Source organism: Fundulus heteroclitus, chromosome 20 (assembly GCF_011125445.2).
Source record: "Fundulus heteroclitus isolate FHET01 chromosome 20, MU-UCD_Fhet_4.1, whole genome shotgun sequence".
Classification (NCBI taxonomy): domain Eukaryota; kingdom Metazoa; phylum Chordata; class Actinopteri; order Cyprinodontiformes; family Fundulidae; genus Fundulus; species Fundulus heteroclitus.
The window spans coordinates 24,005,872-24,031,922 of NC_046380.1; the positions used below are offsets into that span (position 1 = coordinate 24,005,872).

Here is a 26,051-nt window from a genome sequence, read left to right on the forward strand (position 1 = left end):
ACCTGTGACCCTAGTCATATATATATATATATATATATATATATATATATATATATATATATATATATATATATATATATATATATATATATATATATATATATATATATATTGGATCATGGACTTTGGTTCTTGGTGTTTTTTTTCTAAATAGAGTGATCCTGCTCTTTAATAAAGATTGTTATCTACAGCACAGATTTTGAAGAAGTGCATTACGTCCTGCTCTCTCTTTGCTAAACCTCAGCGCCTCCACGTTGCTTAATGCGGTGATACTACTTCCGTTTTAAAAAGAGGAGGAAAAAAAAAACTACGAACACAGCCTTGATCTTTTAACCCACTGAAAACCCGCAGTAGAGCCATTTCATGCAGGAGCGGAGTCGCTAAAATCGGCACTGTCTCTTTAAATCTCTGGGCTCCGTGTCGGTAACGGTGACGTGTCTCTCCCTCCTCCTCCAGGCGGCTCAGTCAGTCAGTCATTGAGCTTCACTCCGAGCTGATTTTCACTGGGGGGAAATAAGGATATACGTCCATCGTTGAGACATCATGGGCAGTGAGTACAACTGTTTGAACTATTTTTTTTTAAGACTGATACCTTTAGTCTCTGAATGAAATCTCATGTCGCTGTTTAATCTCTTTTCTAACTTAGTTAGCTCACTCTCTCAGGGTTCACTTTAGCTTACGATGCTAGCTAGCGTGTGAACTGTTGCTCTTTTTTTTTTGCGCCGTTATAAAACATTTCCGACTTGAAGTTATTTGTGAAAACGAACCAGACAGCTGGTGGCCTTTATAAAAAGCCGTTTCTCGTCTTTCATTTTCATTTAAAAGTGTCGGTGTAGACCGAGTTAGCGTGAAACCTTGTAGGGAGCTAACCACTCATTCAAAGACACTGACAGCGTAGTGATGACGACGCATAGCAGAGCCGCTGCTATCTCTGTGGCTCTGTCTATAAAATGTACTGCTACTACAAGCATGTGGCACGGAGGAATAGCAGTAAAACCGATAGAAACACCGCCATAATAAATGTTTTATTATATTTAGTATTTTTTTTTTTTTTTGTCCATTCAGATTCCCTTTGAGTCCGCCCCCCCCCCCCTCTCAATGCCACGTCCTAGTCATCCCCACCTATCATTCCCAGTAAAAAAAAAAAACTTGTTTGCTTGTTTCCAGTTAAATTCTTGGAGGTGATAAAGCCCTTCTGTGCGGTGCTGCCAGAGATCCAGAAACCTGAGAGAAAGGTGATTATTTTGATCATTATGACCTTTATCTTGGTTTATTCTGCTTCCTCTTTTTTTTTTTAAACTTCTCACAATGTGTTTGACCAACAGATCCAGTTCAAAGAAAAGGTGCTATGGACTGCAATCACCCTCTTTATCTTTCTTGTGTGTTGCCAGGTAAGTGGAGGAAAAATTACTTTCGGTATTTAACATTTATTATGTAGAAGTTGATTATTCTGAATTGCTGCTGCGAACTGCTCTGATTTGTGGTTATTTTTTTTTATAACTAAATCTTTGATTCTTCAAGTAACAGGTTAATTTGAATGTAGTTACTTAATAATTGGTAAACTTGTTATTTATGCCTAAATATGTCTTTCCATATGCCCCATTTGTAGACCGTTTGCAATTAGGAGCTTCCATAGATCCAGTTTATTATATAAAAATAAAATTATTTAATTGATTGTGCTATTTGGATTTTTAGTTTTTTCAATTATGTTAAAAACTAACTTTACTAAAAAATTAGTAGCTTTATTTAAGTTTCTTTTTTTTTTTACCAAGCTAAATTTGACACTAATTCTATGCCATATAAAGTACCCCCATCTGATCAGTGGAAAATGCTAATTTCCTGCTCTGATTGTAGGTCAGAAATTGTTAAATAACAGGATTTTAAGATGATCTACTCAGAACTAATCAAGTCTTTCTTAATAATCCTGCTGCTTCAGATTCCCCTCTTTGGCATCATGTCATCAGACTCAGCAGATCCATTCTACTGGATGAGAGTCATTCTGGCTTCAAATAGAGGTATCTGTCAAACCCATGCTAAGCAACATAAGATCAAAGACTAAAGGCACCTTCAGTAAACATGCAGACGTGAGCTAACAAGCGTATATCCCTCTAGGTACTCTGATGGAGCTGGGTATCTCGCCTATCGTCACCTCAGGCCTGATAATGCAGCTGCTGGCCGGAGCTAAGATCATTGAGGTTGGAGACACCCCGAAGGACAGAGCACTCTTTAATGGAGCTCAGAAATGTATGAAACGCTGATCTAGCTGTGCTCTTAAATTGTATTTTTATTTTTTTTATTTATTTTTTTTTGCTTGGTTATTTAACCGTTTTATGCTTTCAGTGTTTGGGATGATCATCACCATCGGCCAGGCCATCGTTTATGTGATGACTGGCATGTATGGAGACCCGTCGGAGATGGGTGCTGGAATCTGTCTGCTGATCATCATTCAGGTGAGAACACACACAACAAGTGTAAGACAAGTGTTTCTTACAGATTAAAGCATTTCAAAAGAATCATATGCATGATAAACAAGCTTTTAGTTTGCATTATGAGTGACATTTTTAGAGCAGAAATTACCGATAGTGTCTTGCAAGATTATTCATGCGGCTTGAGCTTCTCTTTCCACACTTAGTCACATTGTAACGTGAGACTTCAGTGAATTAGAATGTGGTACGAATAAAAATCTGAGGACATGGTATGTATTTGCATTCACCCCCCTTCACTTTGATACCCCTAAATAATATTTATTCCAACTAATTGCTTTCAGAAGATAGATAGCAGTTATAACATAAAATCCTAATAAGATGCACCGGAATTTGTCGCCATAATGTAACAAAATGTGGAAAGTTCAAGCTATGCTGGCACTTCATGAAATAGATCTAAATTCTAGCTATGATTATAATAATTATCATTATATTATATAATTATAATACCAATACACTCTTATCAGGGTGTCTGTGGCACATTCAGTAAACATGCAGACCTTAACCTCTACCTGATCTAAAGGGTCTGAGTCACTGCGTGAATAAATCGATGAGATTCTCCAAAGAAATGTGAGTCGATCGCTCCAGCAGCGGATTTCCCACTGACTGCGTTGGTCGTTTTTCCTTTTGTAGCTTTTTGTAGCCGGGCTGATCGTGCTGCTCCTGGATGAATTGCTCCAAAAGGGCTACGGGCTCGGGTCAGGAATCTCCCTCTTCATCGCCACCAACATCTGTGAGACCATCGTCTGGAAGGCCTTTAGTCCCACCACTGTGAACACAGGGAGAGGTAGGCGACCGCAGAGCACTCATCTGCTGGCTGCTCTCAAGCTCATTTTTCTGTTCTGAGTAAGTTACAGAGTTATGATGATTTTTGTAATTTTGTGTTTCAGGCACAGAGTTCGAGGGAGCAGTCATTGCTCTTTTTCACCTGATCGCCACCAGGACGGACAAAGTGCGCGCGCTGAGGGAGGCCTTCTACAGGCAGAACCTCCCCAACCTCATGAACCTCATCGCTACAGTGTTCGTTTTTGCTGTGGTGATATACTTTCAGGTGGGTTGCTTTCCTTCTGCCGGTGTGGCTGATTTCACAGAAGAGAGTGAGCCTCGTCTAAAACAAAGCAAAAACCTTCAATCGTTCCCGCAGGGATTCAGAGTGGACCTGCCCATCAAGTCGGCTCGCTACCGTGGCCAATACAACACGTACCCCATCAAGCTTTTCTACACCTCCAACATTCCCATCATCCTGCAGTCGGCTTTGGTCTCCAACCTGTACGTCATCTCCCAGATGCTTTCCACGCGCTTCAGCGGCAACTTCCTGGTTAATCTGCTTGGGACATGGTCTGTAAGTACCTGACTGGTTACTCTCGTCAGCAGAGTTTCTGTCTTTAACATTAACGTAAATTATACAGTTAAGATGTATTGTGGAAATTAAAATGTAACAGGCTCAGATATTAATATAAGAACCAATATTTGCTACCCAAAAGCTAAAAGATAAAACTTGATAGCTCCAAATCACAGATTTTAGACTAAAATATTGTACATTTTATTGGATGCTAAAATTGTGACATCAGCCTTATCCGCGTGTGAAAGCAGGATATTTCTCCAAATCCTGGCTCTGATGCTCCTTTTATATAATTTCGGTTGGATCCTGCGATCCTACTCGGGTTTTTCCATTGAGAGCTGATCTCGATGAGGTAGCTTGAATTTTATCCGCTTTCATTTCAAAAATCGGTTTTCATGCATTCCAGATTCCCCGTTGGTATTTAACCAGACCAGCAGCACAATCTGTGCAGAGAGCTTCTCTGAAGACACGGGGCCTTCAACCCAAAGCAGGATTTAGTGGCTTATCGTGGTAACTAAAAGTTTAGTGATGCTTTCAGTATCACAAACTCAGCCTGTGGTCATGGTAGCTGCTGGGAAACCTAATGGGGACGTTAGGTTTTCAAATTAAAGGTCAAGACAATGAAGCCACCCAATGAACGGCCAGATAAAAAGGAAAAATGTGCAGTAAAGTCTTATATCCACACCAAAATCTTCAAGGCATCTCAGCCACATTTATTCGTGGGCCTAAAATTAAGAGGCTGGTTGCTTTAAAGTTACAAGCTGAAGGTTAGAAATAAACTTTTATCAAATCAGCAAAGATGCCTCTCTCCTAGTCCTTCATGAAGATGCCCTCAAAGCTGCTATATGTTGTCTGTGTGGTTATGGTCTCACTCAAATCGCTCCACCCGTTTTGCTGAATAGTTTTTATATTCATGGATCCCTCACTGATCTGTTGGACACACAGGTGATAAAACCCAGCTGGTAAATGTTTTCCAGGTGTCTGTAAAGTAAAAATCAAGATTTTTGAACACTGGATAAATTATAGGGACCAAGGACTTTCTGTGTTACATTATTACTATTACTGTTTCTAGATGTTTGGCCATTTTTCTTCAGTAAAATTTCTCTTTACCTGCTCGTGATCTTAGGACGCAACATCAGGCGGCCCAGCCCGTGCCTATCCAGTCGGAGGACTCTGCTACTACCTCTCTCCTCCCGAGTCCTTTGGTTCTGTGCTCGAGGACCCGGTCCACGCACTCATTTACATCTTCTTCATGCTCGGCTCATGCGCCTTTTTCTCCAAAACCTGGATTGAAGTCTCCGGCTCTTCTGCAAAAGACGTAAGTGGTTGGCGGCCGTCCGCCAAGCGGGCGGAGGTGTGGGTTTGTTTTCCCCGAGACGCCGTGTGTTCAAGCTCTGCTCTTCATCACCACCTAGGTGGCGAAGCAGCTGAAGGAGCAGCAGATGGTGATGAGAGGACACAGAGAAACCTCAATGGTTCATGAACTCAACAGGTAAAACCAAGGCTTTCACTTTGCCGTCTTCATGGGATTTATTTAGGGTTTTCTTCAACTTCAGAAACTAGATGTAGATAAAAGTTTAAAAAAAACTGATGTGTTCATTGGGAATGAATCTCTTTATGATTCATTTGAACTCTTCTTTTTCAAACTTTGAATGATTCCCTGAAATACAGCTTTAATGATTAGAATAATGTTTGAGTGCACAGGTTTGATTAAACTGGCTATTTTATCAACTAAGGATAAAATTATACAAAGATACATAATTATTAACATGCAATTGGTGATCATGGCTCTTTGGAGGCACAAAGCAACTTTTTCAGATTAACCTAGACTGTAAACAAAAGGGAAGTCAAAGAAATGCTGTGGATTCATAAAGATTCATGAATGCACTCGCCACCATTTATTCAACAATGTAAATTTTCAAATAACTTTTTTTTAGGTACATTCCAACCGCTGCTGCCTTTGGTGGACTTTGCATCGGTGGTTTATCGGTGATGGCGGACTTCCTCGGCGCCATCGGCTCTGGCACCGGCATCCTGCTGGCTGTCACAATCATCTATCAGTACTTTGAGATCTTTGTGAAGGAACAAAGCGAAGTTGGCAGCATGTCGAGCATGTTCTTCTAAGAAAGCTGCTATGCTGCCATCTTCTGCCAGATTTTATTAGGCTGTTCTCTGTTGGGTTTATTTTATTAAGTTTTTGTTTAGATTATTTTTTCTTTTTTTTTTCTTTTTTTTTTACATCCATGAACTGTATCAGCTCAGCTGTTTAAGGACATTTAAGGAACCTTCAGGAATCTGAGCCCAAATAGGATGCTGCGGCGAAGTGAACTACATGCTGACTTTCACATCATTAACTCACTCCTCAGAAATCCCAACGGCATGAAGAGAAGTCCAGATTACTACCAAGATTCTCTGAATGGCTTCTAGCAGAGGTCTCTTTTTAGTTTATTTTTACCCCCCCAGACTGAGGAGTGAGCGCTTCAGTATGCAGGCATACTTGATTAGGACGGCAGTCAGCTGCCTGATGTGTGCTTCGTAATGTCTTAAGTTAAACCTTTACCTGCCAGCTCGGCCGTTTTGTCCTGTTAACCTGCTAATCAGGTTAAGATGCTGAAGCTGGCTTGTCAAATGCTGAGTCAAGTACTGTAAATGTTCCTTTGTGTGAGCGTGAGTTAGAGCCGGGGCTCCTGGATGCTGAGGCCTCAGGGCTCACATTGGGTTCCAGCCTCAGGAGAAGTGCTTTGAACACCCCAGGAAGAGCTGCTTCCTCTTCTTTTAACGCGTGGCATTCCCAGGGATACGCAGTATTAACTCACACCTCATGTACATTCCTGTTAGCCACATCTGGGGAATCTTTTTTTGTTTTGTTTTTGTTTTTAAAATGTTCCTTCTTCTTCTATCTTTTTCAGACAAACCTATTATGTTTCTGTACATAGACCACACATTGAATAATGTTCAATCTGTCTCAAGTGTAAGATAAAGTCTTTGAATATGTAAAAAAAAAAAAAAAGGAAACACATTTCAGAACAAACTTGTTTAAAAAATAATTCTGAATAAAAGAGACTTTTGTGAAAAAAATATTTTTTCAATTTCAATAAGTTGTCCCGTGTATAATTACGTATTAATATCTTTTTTTTTTATTAGGTTTTAACATCAAAATACAAAACGTGCAAAAATATATGAACAAGATATGTAGACTTTTTTCTATAACCGAACCGAACATAAATCGTACAGAAAACATGGATAAGCCTTCCCAAATAAAATCCAGAGGAATAAGAAAAGAAAACAAGAAAAAAAAAAAAGTAGATATGTTAGAGAAATAAATAAAAAAGACATTAGTCTTGTGTGCAAAGTACAATGATATAAATATAGGTCTTAATAGTGGAAAAAAGGAGAGGGGGGGGGGGGATTTAAGAAAAAGGTACATCAATGGGTATTAATGACAAAATAAATAATTTGATAAATAATATAATGTAAATAAAAAGGTCAGGCAAAAGCAAAATTTAAATTTAGTTGGGCACCATACGGGACGGCAATGTCTGAATAAAATCAAAAAACGGCTGCCAAGTCTTTAAAAATGTAGTTGTGGAACCTCGTAGGGTAAATTTAACGTATTAATATCTTTTGACGTAAGATGTCGAACCCTTGAGCAGCTGTTGAGATATTTTAAGCTTTTTCTTTAGGTTTGCTTTAAAAACAAATATGCTACTAACAAATAAAAAAAATAATTATTTAAATGGCAACAGGGTTTGCTTTAGAAGCTGCTAAAATTTGACAGTGTAGTGTTTCTTTTTTGTATTTATGGGTTAGTTTTTAAATTTAACATGGGAACATCAAACTTTAAAACCATCATATGAACACTTAAAAAAATGTTCTAAGTGTTGAGTCAATTATTTTAAAAGTGCTAATCACCTTTACCAGTGGCTCTCAAAGCTGTGTTATATTTGTGTTCACTTTTTACTTTCTGTTTAAATGTCCTATTTCCTATCATTTCTGGGTGGCTTGCTATCATCAATTTCCCCTCCCTTTTAAAAAATGGAAATTAGCAAAACTGTGTTCTCAGTACCACTATCTTTTCAAAACTATGTGCAATAATTTGCTAGAAGTCAGTCTGGTCACTGAACATTTCAATTAGCAGATCTCTGGTTCTCAAAGTTGGACTTGGAACACAGCAGATGATGATGCAGGTTTTTGTTTCTGGTTTATTGTTGCCCGTCACCTTAAAGTTGCTTCAGGTATGTTTAGCTTGCAACTAAAGACAGAAATGTTGCTATTACAGACCCCCAAAGCAATGCCAGTACAACAGTTTTAGAGGCAACCTTTTAGATATAGACTGTCAAAACTACCTAAGAAAATTGTAAGTTTGTAATTTGTTTAATCTGGAAAGCCAATCATTCAAAAAAAATTAATAAGACGAACATTTTTAAAGTAATGTACAGCATGAAATTTGTATAAATTCTGAAAGAGCGCACTGTCAGTGTTTCAACTTTGGACGGTAGGGGGCAGCAGCGTTCTCAGCGGGGTAAACGCTACCGGAAATAGTGAGAAAGAAGAAGATGACCTCATCATGCATTAACAAGGATAGTTGTGAAACAGCTACTTGGTTGTTTAGTGAAACGTGCGCCTGTTTTCATGTGTTTTCGCATTTTAAAGTAAGAATCCGTATCGCCGGAGCTGTGAGCTGCTGAAGTGAATCTGAAAGAGGCCTGTAGCTTGTTCCAGCTGGAAGAAATGAGCTCGGTCCGGCAGGAAGGTGAGCATCCCGAGCTAGCCGGCGGCTAACTTCTCTGGAAGGCTAACTGAAGTTTAATTGATTTGTAATGAAACAAATTAACATTAGCGCGCTTATAACACGTCTAAACAATGTTTTTTTGGTGATATGCGAGTTAGGACGTTTATAATTAGTGTTGTGGATTAGCGAGAAACGAGGAAGCGCCGTGGTCATCCCAGGGTTTAACCTTGAGCACCAGCAAGCAGCATGTCACAACTGGGCTGTAGCATTAAATATTTAAAATCAAATACATTTTAGAGCTTCTCACTCCCGTCTGATGTCGGATTTTGATTTGGATTGAGACATCTCGGTATGTGCAACACATGTGTCCATGCAGCAATTTGGTATGATCCTGTCATTTATGAGTTTTGACCAACTCTGGGTCTTTTTCAAGCCCGAAATGCGTTAAATGTGTTTCAAAGAACACCACAAAGACATTACAACCAACGATGTTCTCTTCTTGCGTTTCAGTAAGGTGTTGCATATCGCTTACTTTTATTGACTTTTCTTAGGAGACCCTACATCTACGGCTAAATGTTTTACAAACGATCTGAAGCTGAGTTATTTATACGGATTCATTCATAAGGATGGACGTAATTACACCCATACCACCTAATGCAAAGTCAACATGGTACGTTTAATAATGCTGTGTAATTATTGCTCAGGGGGAGGATATGAATGCATAATTAATGATTTAAAAAAATTATCATTTGATACTTAAAATCAATTAATACTGTACAGATTCATCACACCATTCCTTTGGTTAAAAGTTAATTTACTCGATTATTTGAGATTAATTTGGTACCCATCTATTATTCCATCCCTGTTGTGTGATGCACCTTTCATCACTGACAGAATGATGCTACCCCCACCATGCTTCACAGTTGATAAATTTTTTGCTATTTGAAACCTGACTCCTATATTCTTCTTGGTGCTGGAGCTAAATGGCCTGTCTGACGGTGAAGCCACGTTAAAGGGCTGCCATTATGAAAACGAGGGCCTAGTGGACAAAAAACAATTTTGCCATCAAACATGTTCAAAAATTAAACCTCACATGTGAAACAAATGGTTTTAGGCAACTTTTGTGTTGCTTGCTTTCAACAAAATCTTTGTTGTGTTGTTTCATCTAATAGCGTGACGTAATTAACATTCTCTAACGAGATATTCCTGCAGAGTTAATATATTATAATTTTAAAAAGGTATGGTCTCAAAATTGCTGAAATTTTTCATCATATCATTATAACTTCATCATCATCATCATCCTGAGATGCCAGATAAAATGCTTGAATGACCAGAGTTTACAAAGCTGTTCGCAGCCTTGGTAGAGCAGCACTGCTACTACATTTACTTGTTTCTTACATTTACTTTTAGTTTGTAAAGAACAACCTGTGGTGCATTTTTAAGCCTCAGGCTCAGGATTTTTTAATAGCTGATTTTAATCCATTTTAGCAGTTTTCCAACTTTTACCGTTCAACATTTACTGATAAAGACTGGAGGGACTCTCAGGCTCAGACTGTTTTCACCAAGTTTTCACAGAGTGGATGTTGATATTAAAGGTGAAAGACTAACCCCTGTCAGCAAAAGCACACTCTTGTGCCACGAAAATTAGTTTGTGAAGCTAAAGGAAAATAAAGACAATAAAAGCATAGAGCAACTATGGAGAGAAAGGTGGTTTATTGATCTCTCGGCTGTGGCAGATAATCATTGTGTTGCTTTGTTATACAGAAGTTCTCTTGCCTTTGAATCTCAGAGCTGGACTTTCTGTGTCGCGTATATATATTTTTTCATGTTGATAGTAACTTTCTAAACCCTTTTTTTCCAACACTGAAGTTGTTTAATGGTTGATGGTCTGTGGTTGATATCTGTGTTTCTGCTTCATCATTTGCATTAGAAATCCACCCGTTTCTCTTCGTTTGGGGTTAGATTCCCATTTGGTCCTCCCTTTAATCTTTCTTTGGAAACAATAGGATAAAACCCGACTTTTTTTAATTGATTGTCAGGCAGAGAAACACACTAAGGTTGTGACAGATGAAAACTTTATCCTCTAAAGCTCTGGTTTGCTTTTTGGACAAACACAACAGATAAAAACCAAATAAATAAACTAAAATGTGTTTTTATGAAAGCCGTGTTGCGACGTCTTTTTAAATAGTTTACTTTTTTTGTCTGTTTAATGCATCAGGTAAAGACAAAATCATATTTGTCACCAAAGAAGATCATGAGACACCGAGCAGCGCCGAGCTTGTAGAGGAGGACCCCAATGATCCGTATGAGGAGCAAGGTGAGACCGTCTCTGGTTGAGTGACTCTGAAGTCGACCTCTATTACGCAACGTCTAAATCTAGACTTCCACTCTTTTCCTTTTAGGTCTGATTCTCCCCAGTGGAGAGATAAACTGGAACTGTCCCTGCCTGGGTGGGATGGCCAGCGGTCCCTGTGGGACTGAATTTAAGGAAGCCTTCTCCTGCTTCCACTACAGTAAGGAGGAGGTGAAAGGCTCCGACTGCCTGGAGCAGTTCAGGGTCATGCAGGAGTGTCTGCAGCGCTACCCAGAGCTTTACCCAAAAGAAGACGACGCACCGTCCGGCCAGACGGCCGAGGAGCCCGCGTCCGCAGAGCCGTCAGCCGCGAACCCACCAGCTGGCTCCGAGACGGACCCCGATCCCTCACAGCCAATCACAGAGAGCTCAGCAGAGAGCTAGAATCAGCCTTACTGTCGAGCTCCAGAGCTCATCTCTCTCAGTTCACATTTAGTCGTCTGATGAATCTGAAAAATGTATTTTTCTCCCATCGATGTTACTTAGTTCGTCAGAATAAAAAAAAAAAGAAGTGATAAACAAAAACTCTTTGGTAAATAAAAGGGCTTGTTTTGTTGGATACGCTGTTTACTGGTTACGCCGTCTTCGTATCATACAAGCTGATCATGCAGCTCTTTGATTGGCTGCGCAAGAACAAGCTCCCTACTTGAGTAAAATGAAAGCTACTGTTAGCTTTCATCAGCTTTTCAATAATAATTTCTTTAGGCAGGTAATTTATCTGCAAAACAGAACTCTGTTTTTGTTTTTTGTTTTTTTTTGTGATTTCTGAATCAGGACAGGTAGAGTATCCCTTCTGTTGCAGATTACCAAAACTCATTATGGTTTGGCTCCATGTTGGTTCCTTAGTGGGTTCCTCGAGTCTAAATGGATAGTTATCTCTAGCTTTTAACTTTAGTCTGTGATTATAGGACCAAGCTTATAATAGTCACCCAGAGCACATTGTACTTCTGTTTGCTCACCCGTCTGCTTGTGCCCTCCTTTTTATAAAAAGTTGTACAATGTTTCATACGAAGCTCGAAGTGTATTTTATTTTCACCATGCTGTGGCTGAATTCTCAGAGAAATGAAGAGCTGTAATGTACCGAAGACCACTTCTGTCACTTTTCGTTGTGAGCTCTTCGGTGTTGTTTCCACTGTTGCCTCTCAGGCTGCACTTATTCTTAATTTATAGCCAGACTTGAAATATTTACCTCATCTGAACCAAACTCAACCTTTTGTGTGCAGCAAAAGAACGATTGCAGTGAAAATCGCTGACAGTTTTGTAATAAAAAAAAAAGGTATTGTAACTCTTAGTTGTGGTGCACTTTCTTAACATTACTACGACCAGCCTAATGAAAATGGCTGAACTATTTTCACCGTCTACAACAACAAACATGTCTTCATATGAATCTTGCATTGTGGGAAATTGAGAGTACCCCGGTCCATCCTGATGGCCGTCGGACAGTTTCACAGTCGGCCGAAATGAAAATGTGGCCAACATGGAGGTAAATATGGCAAACCTAAGTACACTGTAGCAACTATCGAGCACGGTGGTGGCAGCATTATGCTGTGGGCCTGCCTTACTGCCTGTGATATTGTGGCATTGCACAGATTGGAGAAATTAACACAAAACTACCCTCAACTTTAACCTCAGATTAACAACATAACGGTTGAAATTTGGACTCAATCAGGTGATGATAAATCATATCAAACTTGGTTTCGGAAAGTGTCACACTGGTGAGCATTAGGTTCTTCATCTGGCCCAGAAGCCTGTTGAAATGCATTGTTGATGCTGATTGGTGATTTTTGATACAAGCAACACGGCTCACTGTCCAGGGCGGCATGGTGTTCCTCAGGGGACCCAACGATGAGCCTCTTTACTGCTTAACTGCATATTCAATCTGGAAGGACATCTCAGTTGTAGCTTCTTGCTCTGTGAAAACATTATGGCCTCCTACACTGTTTTTTAACAAGTGTGAACAGCATTTTATCATCTCTCATTCATAATCCAAAATATCTAAGTGGTTAAATCGGTACTACGCTGTTATAAGCAAATAAAAGTGAACTTGTGAAAAGTTGTCATTTTGATGGCTTACATTTTCCACTTACCCTGTAAGCAGAATATAACATAGCGTTGGTTTAACATAGCCTTGCTAATTAACGCACTGGAATAGTAAATCTTATTTTACATTTAGCGATTTTAAGGTTCCCGTGAAAGTGGAAACAATCAGAATCCATCTAAAGGATTAGGATCAGGTAACGGTCTCAAACTTTGTTACGCGACAAAGCGTCGGAGGTCAGCGTCCCTGTTTGCTTGCTCAGTCATGCGCCCACTGCAAACTCTTTCGGAGATCAATAATTACCAAACATCCCTGTGGAGCTCCCGTGGTTCCCATTGGTGGGCTCTTTCAGGGCAAAGGTAGCCTAGAAACCGATGGGACAGAAAGGTGAAGAGCAACCGTCCCCAAAAAGTTCACAAGTCCTCAGACTCCCTCCACCGGTGCATCGGTTAAAGCTGCCAGCAGTGTGTGGCCTGAACTTTGCCTCCCGGGTCTCTGCAGTCAACGTGAGACAAGGACGAGCCAACAGGATGTCAGATTTAAAGGAGCTTTGCAGCGGTCTGCCCCTGGATCCTTTGCCCCCAAACCGGGGGAGAGATCCCAACGTGCCACATGCTCCTGTCCGGACTCCTAACCTCACAGCTGAGGAGCAACGAGTGAGTAAATCCTGATATTAGTTCCTTCAGGGCTGCATGCAGTGTAAGACTGGTGTATAATGAATGCATTTCAGGATTGTTACTGTTACCAACAACATACGCACCGTAAACTGAGACGTGAAAAACACCCATTAAAATGTTAAGAATAAATAGATCTCTGGATATTAATAGTATAATATGTGAACATTGTTTAAGGAGCCACAGAAATGAGAGTTGAAGCAGATTTTAGAACGTGCCACAGCCTCCTCTGCACTCTCTCTTATTGCGTCACCCACTATTGGTTCAACCCCAAGATTGATTATTTTCAAAGATCCCAAAAATGATTGCCCAACCTCAGCGCGAAGCCCTCAGTCAATAATTAAGGGAGAGAAGCCGGTGGAGCTCTAAATGTTGCGCAGGAAATCGTGAGAGCAGGAACGACACAGATATCTGACATGCATCTGTTTTCATAAGCACACAGTAAATGTTTCTTCTCCTCCTCCAGCTGGCACTGAGAAATGCTCTGCGTTACTTCCCACCGTCCCATCATGCAACGCTCGCATCTGAATTTGCTCAAGAGCTCCGGCAGTACGGCCACATATACATGTACCGCTTCTGCCCCACGGTGCGGATGAGGTGAGGGGCCCTGAAGTTCTACACGGTTAATATTGTTCCAGGTTTGGGTTCTGCCCGCTGTTCTCTCTCCATACAACTGTCTTCCAAAAGTATTTGCACTCTTCAAACTTTTCAAACTACCGCAAACTTCTGTGTATTTTACTGGAATTTAATATAATGAACCAACACAAAATAGTAAAATCTGAAAAGTATGTCCTGTATATGTGTTCTTTACTCTGATACCCCAAAATAAAATCTTGTGGAGCCAATTGCCATCAGAAGGTGTCTAACTAGTATTTGTTTTAATCTCAGCACATTGATTGCTGCCCTGTTAAAGTCTCTGAGGGTTAGAGAGCAATAACATCGGTTTAAAAACAATATACCTTGGTGTGACCATTCCAAGGAGCACTGTTCAATCCATCAGTCTACCTGAGATTCACAGCTCAGGTAGGATTATATGTTACAAGGAAAGCTGTCAGTTGTGGAAAATCCGGCCTTTATACAAGAGTGGCAAAAATAAACCCATGTTTGGAAAAAACAAAACAAAAAAACAACACAATTAGAATTCACTTCTGATTTTTTTTTTCTACAGGCCAAGCAAGGGAGCACCAACAAGGTGTTCTGGTCAGTCCAAAACAAAACAAAACAAACCCTTTTGGCCAAAATTGTATTATATATGTGGAGGGAAATGAACACTGAACACCATTTCAATGGTGAAGCAAAGTGGTGGCAGCATGATGCTTTGGGGATACTCATTTTCAGGAGGGCGCTTAATTCGGGGGCAATTCTGGAAGACAACATGTTGGAAGCAGCAAAAGATACCAGAGCAGGTTAGAGATTCACCTTCAAACAACCCCAAACATACAGCCAGAGCTTTGGAAGGGTTTCAATCAAAACATCTCCACTAGTTAGAATGGCTGAGACAAAGTCCAGACCGAAATCCAGTTGAAAATCTGTCATTTGTCGTATTTTTAAGATTTTTGTCAGTAAAAAAAAATAGTAAGAACATGCATCCTTTTCCTTTGAGTTCTCAATTATTCAATGCTATTCTGTTTGTCCGTCACATGAAATTCCATTCAAATACACTGAAGTTTAGGACTGTAACATTAAAAGGTGTAAAAAGCTGTTGAAACTGAACTGAATTTTAGAAATTCAGTGTATGTGCTAAAAAAAAAAAAAAAAGTGGCTCAGCAGCACTACTTTAAATGAACACAAACCAGAGAGATGTCGATGAGCGATGTGAATGGTGTTCTCTTCCGCAGAGCTTATCCTATAGATCAGTATCCCTGTCGCACGCGGCAAGCGGCGGCGATGATGCTGATGATCATGAACAACCTGGACCCCGCTGTAGCTCAGGTGAGCTCTCTGCACGCAGCTTGGCGAACCTTTAAAGTCACAAAGGAAACCAACCTTTCTTCCTCCTGCAGTTTCCCCAGGAGCTCGTCACCTACGGAGGCAACGGGCAGGTGTTTAGTAACTGGGCCCAGGTGAGGCCTGAGTTCAATTATATGCTATCACTGAATATAGCAAACAGCCTTAAAAAGCTAAAAGTTAACCGTTTGTTCTTGATCATGTGAGCTCAGTTTCGCCTCGTGATGCACTACCTGAGTGAGATGACTGAGGAGCAGACTCTGGTCATGTACAGCGGACACCCCATGGGCTTGTTCCCCAGCCTGCCTTCCTCACCTCGGGCGATCATCACCAACGGCATGGTACCGGCTAGACTCGCATCGTGTGTCAATGCCAGACGCAAACAATCAGCTCACATGTGGTTTGCTCTGTGTGTCTTTCCTCAGGTTATTCCAAATTATTCCTCCAGGGAACAATATGAGAGAATGTTTGCTCTTGGTGTGTCGATGTAAGTCTCTTCTAAGCTGCTGGACTGCTTGGCATGAAAAGCGAGAAAGAGAAGATAGTCAGAGGTTTATATACAGTCACGACGGTCGCGAAAGTCACGTTGAGTTCAGCCCTTCGATGATGCATTTTGTTTTAGGTCTTGTCGGATCTGTTTTCCAGGGTGGAATGATGACAGTGCGTAGCTGCAATGACTAAAACAAAAACATTCTGGTACACAAGTTTGAATTTACTGTGGATTTTCTATACAGAATCCAAATTATGCATACAGGCTCGAATGTATACATACCCCCATACTAATATACAGAGAATAATAAGATCACCCCAATTCCATACTTTAGCCGCCGTTAGGTTTGTGGTATAATTCTGGCTGGAGTATCAACCTTTCTCCTTTTTAGAAATCTGGCATTTCATCTAAACTGTCCTCCCAGACTGAAGCAAACTGAATAATGTTCCAACACCATTGTCACCAGTGCAGGACTAGACTTTTATATAAGGGGCAGACAAAGCATGGTCAAAGCTTTATCATGGGATCCTTATTCTAACAAAGTAAAATATTTTGACTTTTGATTATTTCCATAACCCAGACTTGTATATCTTATGTCGCCTGTATTATGAGGTAAGCTTAATCCCTACATCCTTAAGCAAGACGTTTTTTTCTGTTGGAAAACATTGACTCAGACTTGAAGGTCGATTTCGTTGAACCAGGAAAGGAAAAAAATGTGTGCAGGCAAAACAATGAGTTGTATAACAGAGTTCTCCAGCCATGGACTGTCCCCTGTCCTTTCTCTTGTTTCATGGTGTGTGTTTGGGATCAGTTTTGAACATGACTGAACAGGATCCTCTTCTCTGGATCTTGAGTCATCCAGAATACACATTAAGGAGTCACAGACACAAGTCTCAAGGGGGAAAATATTGAGAAATACTTGAATGCAACATTGAGCACTATGGCTAACCTAAGTTTTTTATGTATCTGGCTATTTGAATAACTTCAGAAATATCTGCCTGTCTCTTCATTATCTGTCTCACCACAAAATGATACAGCCTGATACACGTCAAGGTTGTGTTACGCAGACTCTTAAGCCACGTGTCTCAGTTCTTGTGCGGTAAAATAAACCCGCCTAACCAAACAGAATAATGCGTTCAACCAGGTCCTCCTAATCCAATCCAGGCAGCCACTTGATAAATGTTTTCTGTATTCATCATTTACTCTAACTGTGCACGTTTCAACGCCACGTTGAAACGTGTCAGTATCCAAATATCCAAATATCAAATGAATCCATAACAACTTTAAGTTGAAATTATATTCTTGCCAATAATTCAATTCAATTCAATTCAATTTTATTTATATAGTTCCAATTCATGAAACATGTCATCTCAAGGCACTTTACAAAGTCAAATTCAATCAGATTGTACAGATTGGTCAGAAATTTCCTATATAAGGGAACCAGTTGATTGCATCAAGTCTTGACAAGCAGCATTCACTCCTGGGGAAGCGTAGAGCCACAGGGAGAGTCGTCTGCATTGTCCATGGCTTTACAGCAATCCCTCATACTGAGCAAGCATGAAGTGACAGTAGGAAGAAAAACTCCCCATTAACGGGAAGGAAAACCTCCAGCAGAACCGGGCTCAGTATGAACGGTCATCTGCCTCGACCGACTGGGGTTACAGAAGACAGAGCAGAGACACAACAAGACAGACAAACAAACACAGAAGCACACATTGATCAGGTAATCTGTTCTACATTAGATGGTAGTAGCGGGTGAGCCGTCTTCTCTGGATGATGTCACAGTTAACAGAATGCCAGACCAGGTGTAACTACTATGAAGAAAAAAGAGAGAGAACAGAAAGTTAAAGCAGAAATGACAACACGTAATGCATAATTGAAGAACAGTAGAACTCTACAGAGTGAGAAAAAAGGATAGTCAATAAGTGTCTGTAAACCTCTGACCAGCACAGTATTTTTCTCAAATTACAGATGCAAGGTGTCATTGTGTCCTGTCGTTGTGTACATGCAGGTACGGCCAAATGACAGCAGGCAGTTACTGCTACATTGGACCTCAAGGGATTGTTCATGGCACTATGGTTTGTAAAAATGAGAACCTGATCCTGGCATCTTCCCCTCCACATCGCAGCTCCACCACAATTTATCCCACACTTGTAGCACACGTATAATGATCTCAAGATCGTTTCTCACCTCTTTTCTCTGTGCAGCTGACTGTGCTGAACGCAGGCCGGAGGTACCTGGGTACAGATGACCTGAGGGGGCGTGTCTTCGTCACGTCAGGCCTCGGGGGAATGAGCGGCGCCCAGGCTAAAGCTGCCGTCATCGCCGGCTGTGTCGGTGTCATTGCCGAGGTCTGGGGGTTTCCAGTCGTTCTTTTATCTCGTTAAAAGTCACTTCTGAGTAAGAGCCACAATGGAGGGGCATCTTTGGGATTTGTGTGTAGGTGGATGAAGCTCCACTGAGGAAGAGACATGAGCAGGGCTGGGTTATGGAGGTGACCAGCAGCCTGGAGCAATGCATCAAATGGATCAGGTAACACAGAGGAACACGTCATGATTCGTTTCCCTACAAATAAGGTATTTGTTGGATTGTTTCATAGCCCTAATATCGGACAAGAAGTAATAATTTTATGTGAATCGAATAAATATTTTAATTGATTATACAGCTTTTTTGACCTAACTTGAGCATTGGTGTTTCTTGCATTAAAGATGACCCATCCCTCTTCCATCAACCTATCAAAATGCTGGAAATTAGTGGCAGGATGGTTCAGTCCCACACAAAGTATATAAATTAGTGTTCCTGTTTCTAGAAGCAAGCAGCCGGCATCATATCCCCTTTAAGTGTGCTGGATTTTAATCAGAGGCTTGTCTGCCTCCCACCCCTGATGCTGCCCTGGACATCTGCCCATGCGATCAAAAACCAACAGTATAATTGGGTTCTGATGTATAGTGTGTACTTTTTGTAAAACTAAAGATTATTTTAATGCCATTTATCAGGGCCTTTTTGACCTAATAACACATAATAATGGTAAAAACACAGACTAATAGTCTCACAGAAGATCCTGTATGGGAGGCTGATCCATTGACGTGAAGAGCTGAGAGATTTGATGATTCTTGCAGCCTTCATGAAACCATCAAATGGCTATTTGCCAAGTGCAAGAGCAAAATGCCAGACGATGTGTGGAAGACACCAGGCACTGTGGCTTTAACTGTTTGAGGAAATCAGATATATACATACTTGAAATCAAAAGAAAAAAAAAACGTTATTTCTCTGTGTCTGACATTAAATCACATTAAACGTTTTCTGTTATAGGTCATTTAGGATTACTATGCTAAATGCCAGAGTAATAATCCAGGGAACCTGCATGTAGAGAAAATCAGAAGTTTACGTACACTAATACAAAATACACAGTATTTAAAAAGGCTGGCAAAGCTCAGATGATAGTATTATGGCTTTCCAAGCAATTATATGTTTAATTCATTGTATTTTGATTTAAAGATTCACAGATTCTTACACATAAAAAGCAAACAAACTAACAAACATGCAGTGAACAAGGGTTACAGTGTTTTTATTATTATTATAGTGTTCAAAAGATTAAAAAATTAAAAAGATAAAGATTCAAAGGTTTGCATGAAATGGACAATCTTAAATGGAAACTAACAATACTTCATGGTGTGATATCCTGAGAAAAAGCTAAATAAATTAGCCAAGATACCAGAAAGAGAATTGGCATGAGGATGTCAAGCTCTCATAACGTTCAGAAAGGCGGCCGGTTCTGTGAATCAGACATAAACCTGTTTTAGTGCAAAATGTATCAACCCCAGAATAAAGCTAAAGACCTTATGGCGATGTAGACAGAGGCGGGTAGGAGAACGTCACTATCCACATCAAACCAATTCCTGCATCAGCATGGGCCGAAAAGCCACTTAAACAGGGACAATACAGTACTCTAGAAGCAACATAAAAAGCCCGACTGCGAATGCCTTTATTTTTTACAACCCAAGCACATCAACAGATTAGTTACAAAGTGGCTTAAAGGCATACTATGCAACATTTTTCAGTTAATTAATGTGTTCCATACCATTTTGGATGATTAAATGAGTCATTTCAGGTCGAACAAAGGTTTTCTCGGCCGCCCTGGGGGTCTGTGGGGGAAATACCGCACTTGCAAGAGCAAGAGCTCACGGCCCGCACCCACAGAAGTCTTGCTTTACGGGGAGAACTCCATGTGTTTTTGCCCTGCCATTCACTATATGCACGCGCGAAAGCAACAACATAAACATGCAAGCATATCGAGTTTTATTTTTATTATTATTATTATTATTTTTTTTTTTTTTTTTTTTTTATGTTGGCGAGACGCTACCGCGGCAGCCGCGGCGAGGCGGCCGCGGCAGCCGCGGCGAGGCGGCCGCGGCGGCCGCGGCATGGCGAGGCGGTGGCGGTAGCGTCTCGCCAACATAAAAAAAATAAAATAAATAATAATAATAATAATAATAATAATAATAATAATAATAATAATAAAACGGACGAGGCGGCTGCGGCAGGGGCCGCGGCTTGGCGAGGCGGCGGCGGCAGCGGCAGCGGCCGCCGCCTCGCCAAGATAGCGCTGCGGGAAGCTTGATGTTCATACCTTCACTGTGTTAGTCATTGTTTGTACTGCCGTTTTTTCCACTTTTCGTTGCGTTTGCCTGTCTGCTAAGCTCAAAACAACCGCGCCTGGCTTGTCGGAGAAACCAGAACAGCTGAGCATCTTTACGACAGTGCACTTTTACTTTCGCCCTCTGGGGGGAGCCTCGCTGGAAAATCAACCCCGGTTGCATAGTATACCTTTAAGGACAAGAACATTAATGAATTGAAGTGTCCAAAACACAGTTGATCTCGGTCCCGTAGAAAACGTGTGGACAGAGCTGAAAAGGTGAGTGTGAGCAAGGCGGCCGACAAACCTGACTCAGTTTATCCCAGTTCTGTCAGGAGCAAAGGGCCAGAACTCCAGCACACAGTTGGGAGGGGCTCGTGAAAAGATATCCTAAAGGTTGATATTAATTGTGTAGTTAAAAGGGAATTTTTAGAAAATACAGCAACAGTAAGTAAATAAATGTCAATATCTGAATGTGAATGTTACAGCTTTACTTCTGTTCATGATACCAATCGAAACATTTTGCTGCGTGGATGATTTTTACTTCAAAAGCAGAGTGAAAAGCTTGTGAGTATAAAGGGCAAACTAGCCTGAAACTTTAAAAAAAAAAAGGAAAAGAGTGAAAAGTGGGAGCCGGGAGATAAATCCCAGCCCAGTACGCTGTTTGTTGAGAAAGATGAGATAAAAACAGGACTTACTAACCAACTTGATACAGCATGGGTGTCAAACTAACTTCTATATGGGGCCACTTTGGTATCATAAAGTCATTAAAAGGGCAGCTTGCATTTGTAGAGACCATACTTTTCATTTCAGTTCACATAGTACTATAAAAAATGCACAGTAACATAAAAGTAACACCCTTAGGCCCAGTTTATACAGTTTATCTGCAAAAAAAAAGTTTATATTGGGGTGAGTCACACTTACAGGAGGCACAGTTTAGCCACTTTATACACTTTAAAAGGATATATGCCTTTTTTTGGCTCTCGAGGGCTGGGTAATTTACCTTGACGGGCCGGATTTGGCCCGCGGGCCTTGAGTTTGACACCTGTGTGATACAGGGTCAAGAGAATATCTGGTCTGAACCTTTATGGGAGCACCAACATCACAACCCAATACTGTCAGCGGTGCCAAATGTTCTCTAACTATGCATTGAAAGCTAACAGAAACATTAAGATCTCTTTCAAATCCAACTGCAACCAAGTGTGAAAGAATTCTGTTTTGAAAGTTAATCAAATCCAAAGCAAAAAAAATCTGCATAATCTCTCCGCTGTTGTTTCACAGAGAGGCCAGGAGCTCTAAGACCCCCCTCAGTTTGGGATACCATGGGAACGTTGTCGACTTGTGGTGAGTGAGCTGCCGAAACCTTCGCAAAGAAACAACTTACATGCCTCCGTGCTGCTGCTGTTAGTCTACGTTTTATTCTTGTGAACAGGGAGAGGCTGCTGCTGGAGTTCGAGAGAACAGGAGAGCTGCTGGTGGACCTGGGTTCGGACCAGACGTCGCTGCACAACCCCTACAACGGGGGGTACTACCCCGTCCCGCTCAGCTTCCGCCAGGCCAACCAGCTCATGTCCACAGATCCCGGGCGCTTCCGGAGCGTTGTCCAAGAGAGGTGGGCTTCATCCCAGAGCTGAACTGTGTGCGGCTTTTAACGGCCAATGTTGTTGTTTGCTACGATTTTAATTTATGCCATTACAGCCTCAGAAGACACATAAAGGCCATCAACAAGTTAGCGGATGCAGGTATGTTCTTCTGGGATTACGGCAATGCGTTCCTCTTGGAGGCTCAAAGAGCAGGTGAGTTATTCATGCACGATCACTCACAGAGTATTAGAAACAGTCAGGAGGGGTTTGTGCAATAAACGGTAATGTGTTTTTGGTTTTATGTAGGTGCAGAGGTCTCCAAAGTCGGCGGAGGGGCAACGGAGTTCCGGTACCCGTCTTATGTCCAACATATTATGGGGTGAGACTTCTTCTAAGGATCCAGTAGCACTGCTACAGCTTCGTCAAGAAGCATCAGCCAAATGATTGAAGAAAGAACTTGTAGAAATCAGGAAAATCCGTGCGCTGGTGTTGTAAACAGCTGTCAGAGTTTGCTTGTTTCTGCTGCAGGGACATTTTCTCTCTGGGATTCGGGCCGTTCCGCTGGGTTTGCACATCCGGTGATCCGCAGGACCTGGCCGTAACCGACGACCTCGCCGCCGAGGTTCTCGAGGAAATCGCCGCCGACGTGTCGGAGCGTGTGAGGCAGCAGTACAGAGACAACATCTGCTGGATCAGAGAGGCTGGAAAGCACAAGATGGTCGGCTTATGGCGATCTCTAAGAGCAGATGGTGCACACGAAAAAAATATTAAGTAGAGATGCTTATTTTATTTTTTTTCTGGGTATGTTTCTTGTTTAGGTTGTTGGATCTCAAGCTAGGATCCTCTACTCAGACCAGAAAGGAAGAGTGCGCATTGCTTTAGCCATGAACCAGGCTGTTGCTGAAGGAAGAGTCTCGGTAAGAGGATGAATTCAGCTGCAGTCGGCTCGATCAGGACTTGACCCATTGAATCTCAGCGGTTCTGTTTGCTGTTCCTTTTCTTCAGGCACCGGTGGTCATCAGCAGAGACCACCACGATGTCAGCGGCACAGACAGCCCCTTCAGAGAGACCTCCAATGTGTACGATGGTTCGGCGTTCTGCGCAGGTCTGTGTTCTTTTTTCAAGTAAAAATCGTAAAGGATATTTGTAGAATAAACTATTTGGGTACATGTCTACCAGCTGAGACTGAAAGGTTTGGCCCCTGAAAACAGGACTTTGGACCTTTGAACAACAGTCTGGTTTATTTTCTCCTCAGCCTGGGTAAGACGCTTGTAGGTCATGTTTAAGAGTAGTATCCTTGTTGCCGGTGCATCTTTTCCTACCACACTTTTTCCTTCCCCTTCAACTCTCTATGAATATTTTAGGATACAGAACTCTGTGAACAACCATCTGTCAAGTCAGCAGTCTTCCCCCTAAATGGTTTAGTTTTGGTCTCATCTGAGCAGAACATTTTCATCCACAGGCCTGTCAGTTTAGATCGTGTCTCGGTAGTTTTGCAGCTGGGGTATACGCTTTCCATTTCCACCTAATGCATTTAACAGAACTCTGTGAGATGATTAAAGTCTGGGATGTTGTTTTATAACCTAACCCTTGCTTGAACTTCTCCACAACGTCCTGACCCGTCTGCTCTGTTCCTTGGTCTTTGTGTTTGTTCACGGACATTATTTATCAAACATCTATGGTCTAACACAGAGCAGCATTTGATTTGATTTGGGAGTGGTTGAGTAAAGGGCGTTGCATTGAAATTTACTCCTCACGTTTCTGTTTTATTATAAAAATGTCTTGTTTACTTTTATCATAATAATGTCATAGGTTGTGTCAGTTTGTCACATACAATTCCAACAAAATACATTTGACGTTAATATGACAAAATGTGGAAAATATCAATGGATATATGGCAGCTATTGCAATAATACTTGAACACAGGCTTTTTCAAGCATGTGAACATATAGTCACAACTTCACATACATACAACTGATAAGCCATGAATGATTTTTTTTTTTTAAACTATCCTCCAGGTTTTCTGCTGTGACACATGAACATAAGTGTGGTTTAGGTGTATGAACGTGCTAAGATATTAATTCATCCTTCACAGCTATGTTTTGTAGAAGTGGTCCACAGCCGAACCTGGTTTGGGTTTTCTTTTCTTTTTCAAACATGACAAAGACCCAAAACATAGGATGTTTAAAATGTTGCTCCGTTTAAAAGCATGTGGGGAACACAAATTCTACATTTGTCCTAAAGTCTAGATAAGTTATAAGGCAGGACATATCAAGGTGTGTCCTTTTTGCAGATATGGCCGTCCAGAACTTTGTTGGCGATGCCTTCAGAGGTGCCACTTGGGTCGCTCTGCATAACGGTGGTGGTGTCGGCTGGTGAGGGTGACGGCTGCTGCAGTAAACGGTAATCTGGCTGTTTCGGCGTGAATCCCTGTGTATTTAGGGCCCTTTCTCTCACCACCAGGGGCGAGGTAATAAACGGAGGATTCGGTTTGCTGCTGGACGGCACAGACGAGGCGGCGAAACGCGCCAGGCTGATGCTCAACTGGGACGTCTCCAACGGGGTGAGGGTGCAGACGGAGCCGCGGCTCGACGCACCAGCGTCGGCTCCTTCCTCTGGTCCGCTGTGATCTGTGTGGTTCTGCTTGTTGCAGGTGGCTCGTCGCTGCTGGTCCGGGAACACAAACGCCTATGAGACGATCCAACGCACCATGGAGGAGAACAGGCAGCTGCGCGTCACCATGCCCTTTCCAGTGCAGGATGAGCACGTGCTGGACCGAGCCTTACAGGGATGACTAACACTTAGGCGATGATTGGATCTAATTACATCCAAAGAGCAGAGGAAACCAGTACCTGCACTCACTTCAGTGTATTTATTTACATAAGGCCTCATTCAGTAGTTTAAATTATACACTGCAGACAAAGAGAAACCTGAAAATCTGTGACGTTGTACCAGTGATAGAAAACTGGGGGGAAAAATGTCTTAATTTGTCTATTTTAAGCATGAAGGTTGCAAAGTAGCTGAGCCACATGGATCATGTGAACTCCAACTCCAGATGGATCTAGAGTGGATGGATCTCACCCACAGGATAAACTGCCCAGCTGTCGGGGTGGGCAAAGCAAATTTAGAGAGGAATAATAATAATTTATCATGTTTGATTACTTCTGTGTATTTTTGTGCTGAAAATAAATCAGAATTGCACTTGTTTCAATATTCAGAATTTACACTATTTGTGTGTCATTATTTTGGCCATACATGCAAATACAAAAGTGATTTACTCGCGGTGAATGGTGAATAAAACGAGATGTTTCGCTGCAGTGATAAACAGAGCCCACACCAGTAACAACAGTAAAGCTTGTGAGTTAGTGAGAGAAAGTGTTTGATTATGGGATATGTTGTATGTTGGTATGTTGTCAGGAATCCAAAGAGAGAAATATGAGGCACCGTTATGCACTTCTGGCATGTAAAAGTAACACCTGATATTCTTGTCTCAACAAGAAGTAAAGCAGAACTATGGCTAAAAAAATGTCCATGTTTCTCTTTATGTTTGGACTTTGGTATGGAAAGCCAAATGATTATAAAATGGTTTAACCAGATTCTCATCACAAATACAAATTAGACCACTTTTGGCTCTCCGTTCAATTGGGTTTCAGCTCTAGATATCCAAAGCACATTATCTTCCGTTTTTGAGAGACAAGGCAAGTTTATTTATATAGTAGCGAGACAATTCAAAGGGTTGTAAATTGTGCACAGTTTCTGTGAGCAATCTGTGT

At 41.3% G+C, this 26,051-nt stretch overlaps 3 protein-coding genes across 3 annotated transcripts; all 3 read left to right on the forward strand.

Annotated features, from left to right (window-relative positions):
- Positions 1-412: 412 nt before the first annotated feature.
- On the forward strand, positions 413-6,022 carry sec61a1 (SEC61 translocon subunit alpha 1). Its single transcript, XM_012863826.3, has 12 exons — positions 413-550; positions 1,168-1,235; positions 1,326-1,391; positions 1,937-2,015; positions 2,113-2,244; positions 2,341-2,450; positions 3,117-3,270; positions 3,374-3,534; positions 3,628-3,825; positions 4,952-5,143; positions 5,241-5,317; positions 5,763-6,022. The coding sequence occupies exons 1-12, from the start codon at positions 544-546 to the stop codon at positions 5,947-5,949; spliced, it is 1,431 nt and encodes a 476-aa protein (XP_012719280.2). The 5' UTR covers positions 413-543; the 3' UTR covers positions 5,950-6,022.
- Positions 6,023-8,350: 2,328 nt separating this feature from the next.
- On the forward strand, positions 8,351-12,195 carry chchd4b (coiled-coil-helix-coiled-coil-helix domain containing 4b). Its single transcript, XM_012863853.3, has 3 exons — positions 8,351-8,578; positions 10,776-10,874; positions 10,960-12,195. Exons 1-3 carry the CDS (start codon positions 8,557-8,559, stop codon positions 11,292-11,294), a joined length of 456 nt encoding a protein of 151 aa, XP_012719307.1. The 5' UTR covers positions 8,351-8,556; the 3' UTR covers positions 11,295-12,195.
- A 1,149-nt stretch (positions 12,196-13,344) lies between these two features.
- Positions 13,345-25,502, forward strand: uroc1 (urocanate hydratase 1). The gene is made up of 19 exons (XM_012863827.3): positions 13,345-13,604; positions 14,089-14,219; positions 15,461-15,554; positions 15,626-15,685; positions 15,782-15,910; positions 15,995-16,056; positions 18,071-18,137; positions 18,267-18,410; positions 18,503-18,591; positions 21,977-22,039; positions 22,128-22,307; positions 22,394-22,491; positions 22,585-22,657; positions 22,807-22,996; positions 23,097-23,195; positions 23,284-23,383; positions 24,572-24,653; positions 24,742-24,841; positions 24,932-25,502. Exons 1-19 carry the CDS (start codon positions 13,479-13,481, stop codon positions 25,070-25,072), a joined length of 2,028 nt encoding a protein of 675 aa, XP_012719281.2. The 5' UTR covers positions 13,345-13,478; the 3' UTR covers positions 25,073-25,502.
- The last annotated feature ends 549 nt before the right edge of the window (positions 25,503-26,051 follow it).

Bases quoted from the DNA above. Each gene is read 5' to 3' on its own strand.
- uroc1 (XM_012863827.3), top strand. From the start codon at position 13,479: ATGTCAGATTTAAAGGAGCTTTGCAGCGGTCTGCCCCTGGATCCTTTG. The intron at 13,605-14,088 runs GTGAGTAAATCC...CTCCTCCTCCAG, and splicing joins TCACAGCTGAGGAGCAACGA to CTGGCACTGAGAAATGCTCT. The intron at 22,997-23,096 runs GTCGGCTTATGG...TTTCTTGTTTAG, and splicing joins AGGCTGGAAAGCACAAGATG to GTTGTTGGATCTCAAGCTAG.
- chchd4b (XM_012863853.3), top strand. From the start codon at position 8,557: ATGAGCTCGGTCCGGCAGGAAG. The intron at 8,579-10,775 runs GTGAGCATCCCG...TTAATGCATCAG, and splicing joins GAGCTCGGTCCGGCAGGAAG to GTAAAGACAAAATCATATTT. The intron at 10,875-10,959 runs GTGAGACCGTCT...TTTTCCTTTTAG, and splicing joins TGATCCGTATGAGGAGCAAG to GTCTGATTCTCCCCAGTGGA.
- sec61a1 (XM_012863826.3), top strand. The intron at 1,236-1,325 runs GTGATTATTTTG...TTTGACCAACAG, and splicing joins TCCAGAAACCTGAGAGAAAG to ATCCAGTTCAAAGAAAAGGT. The intron at 5,144-5,240 runs GTAAGTGGTTGG...ATCACCACCTAG, and splicing joins CCGGCTCTTCTGCAAAAGAC to GTGGCGAAGCAGCTGAAGGA.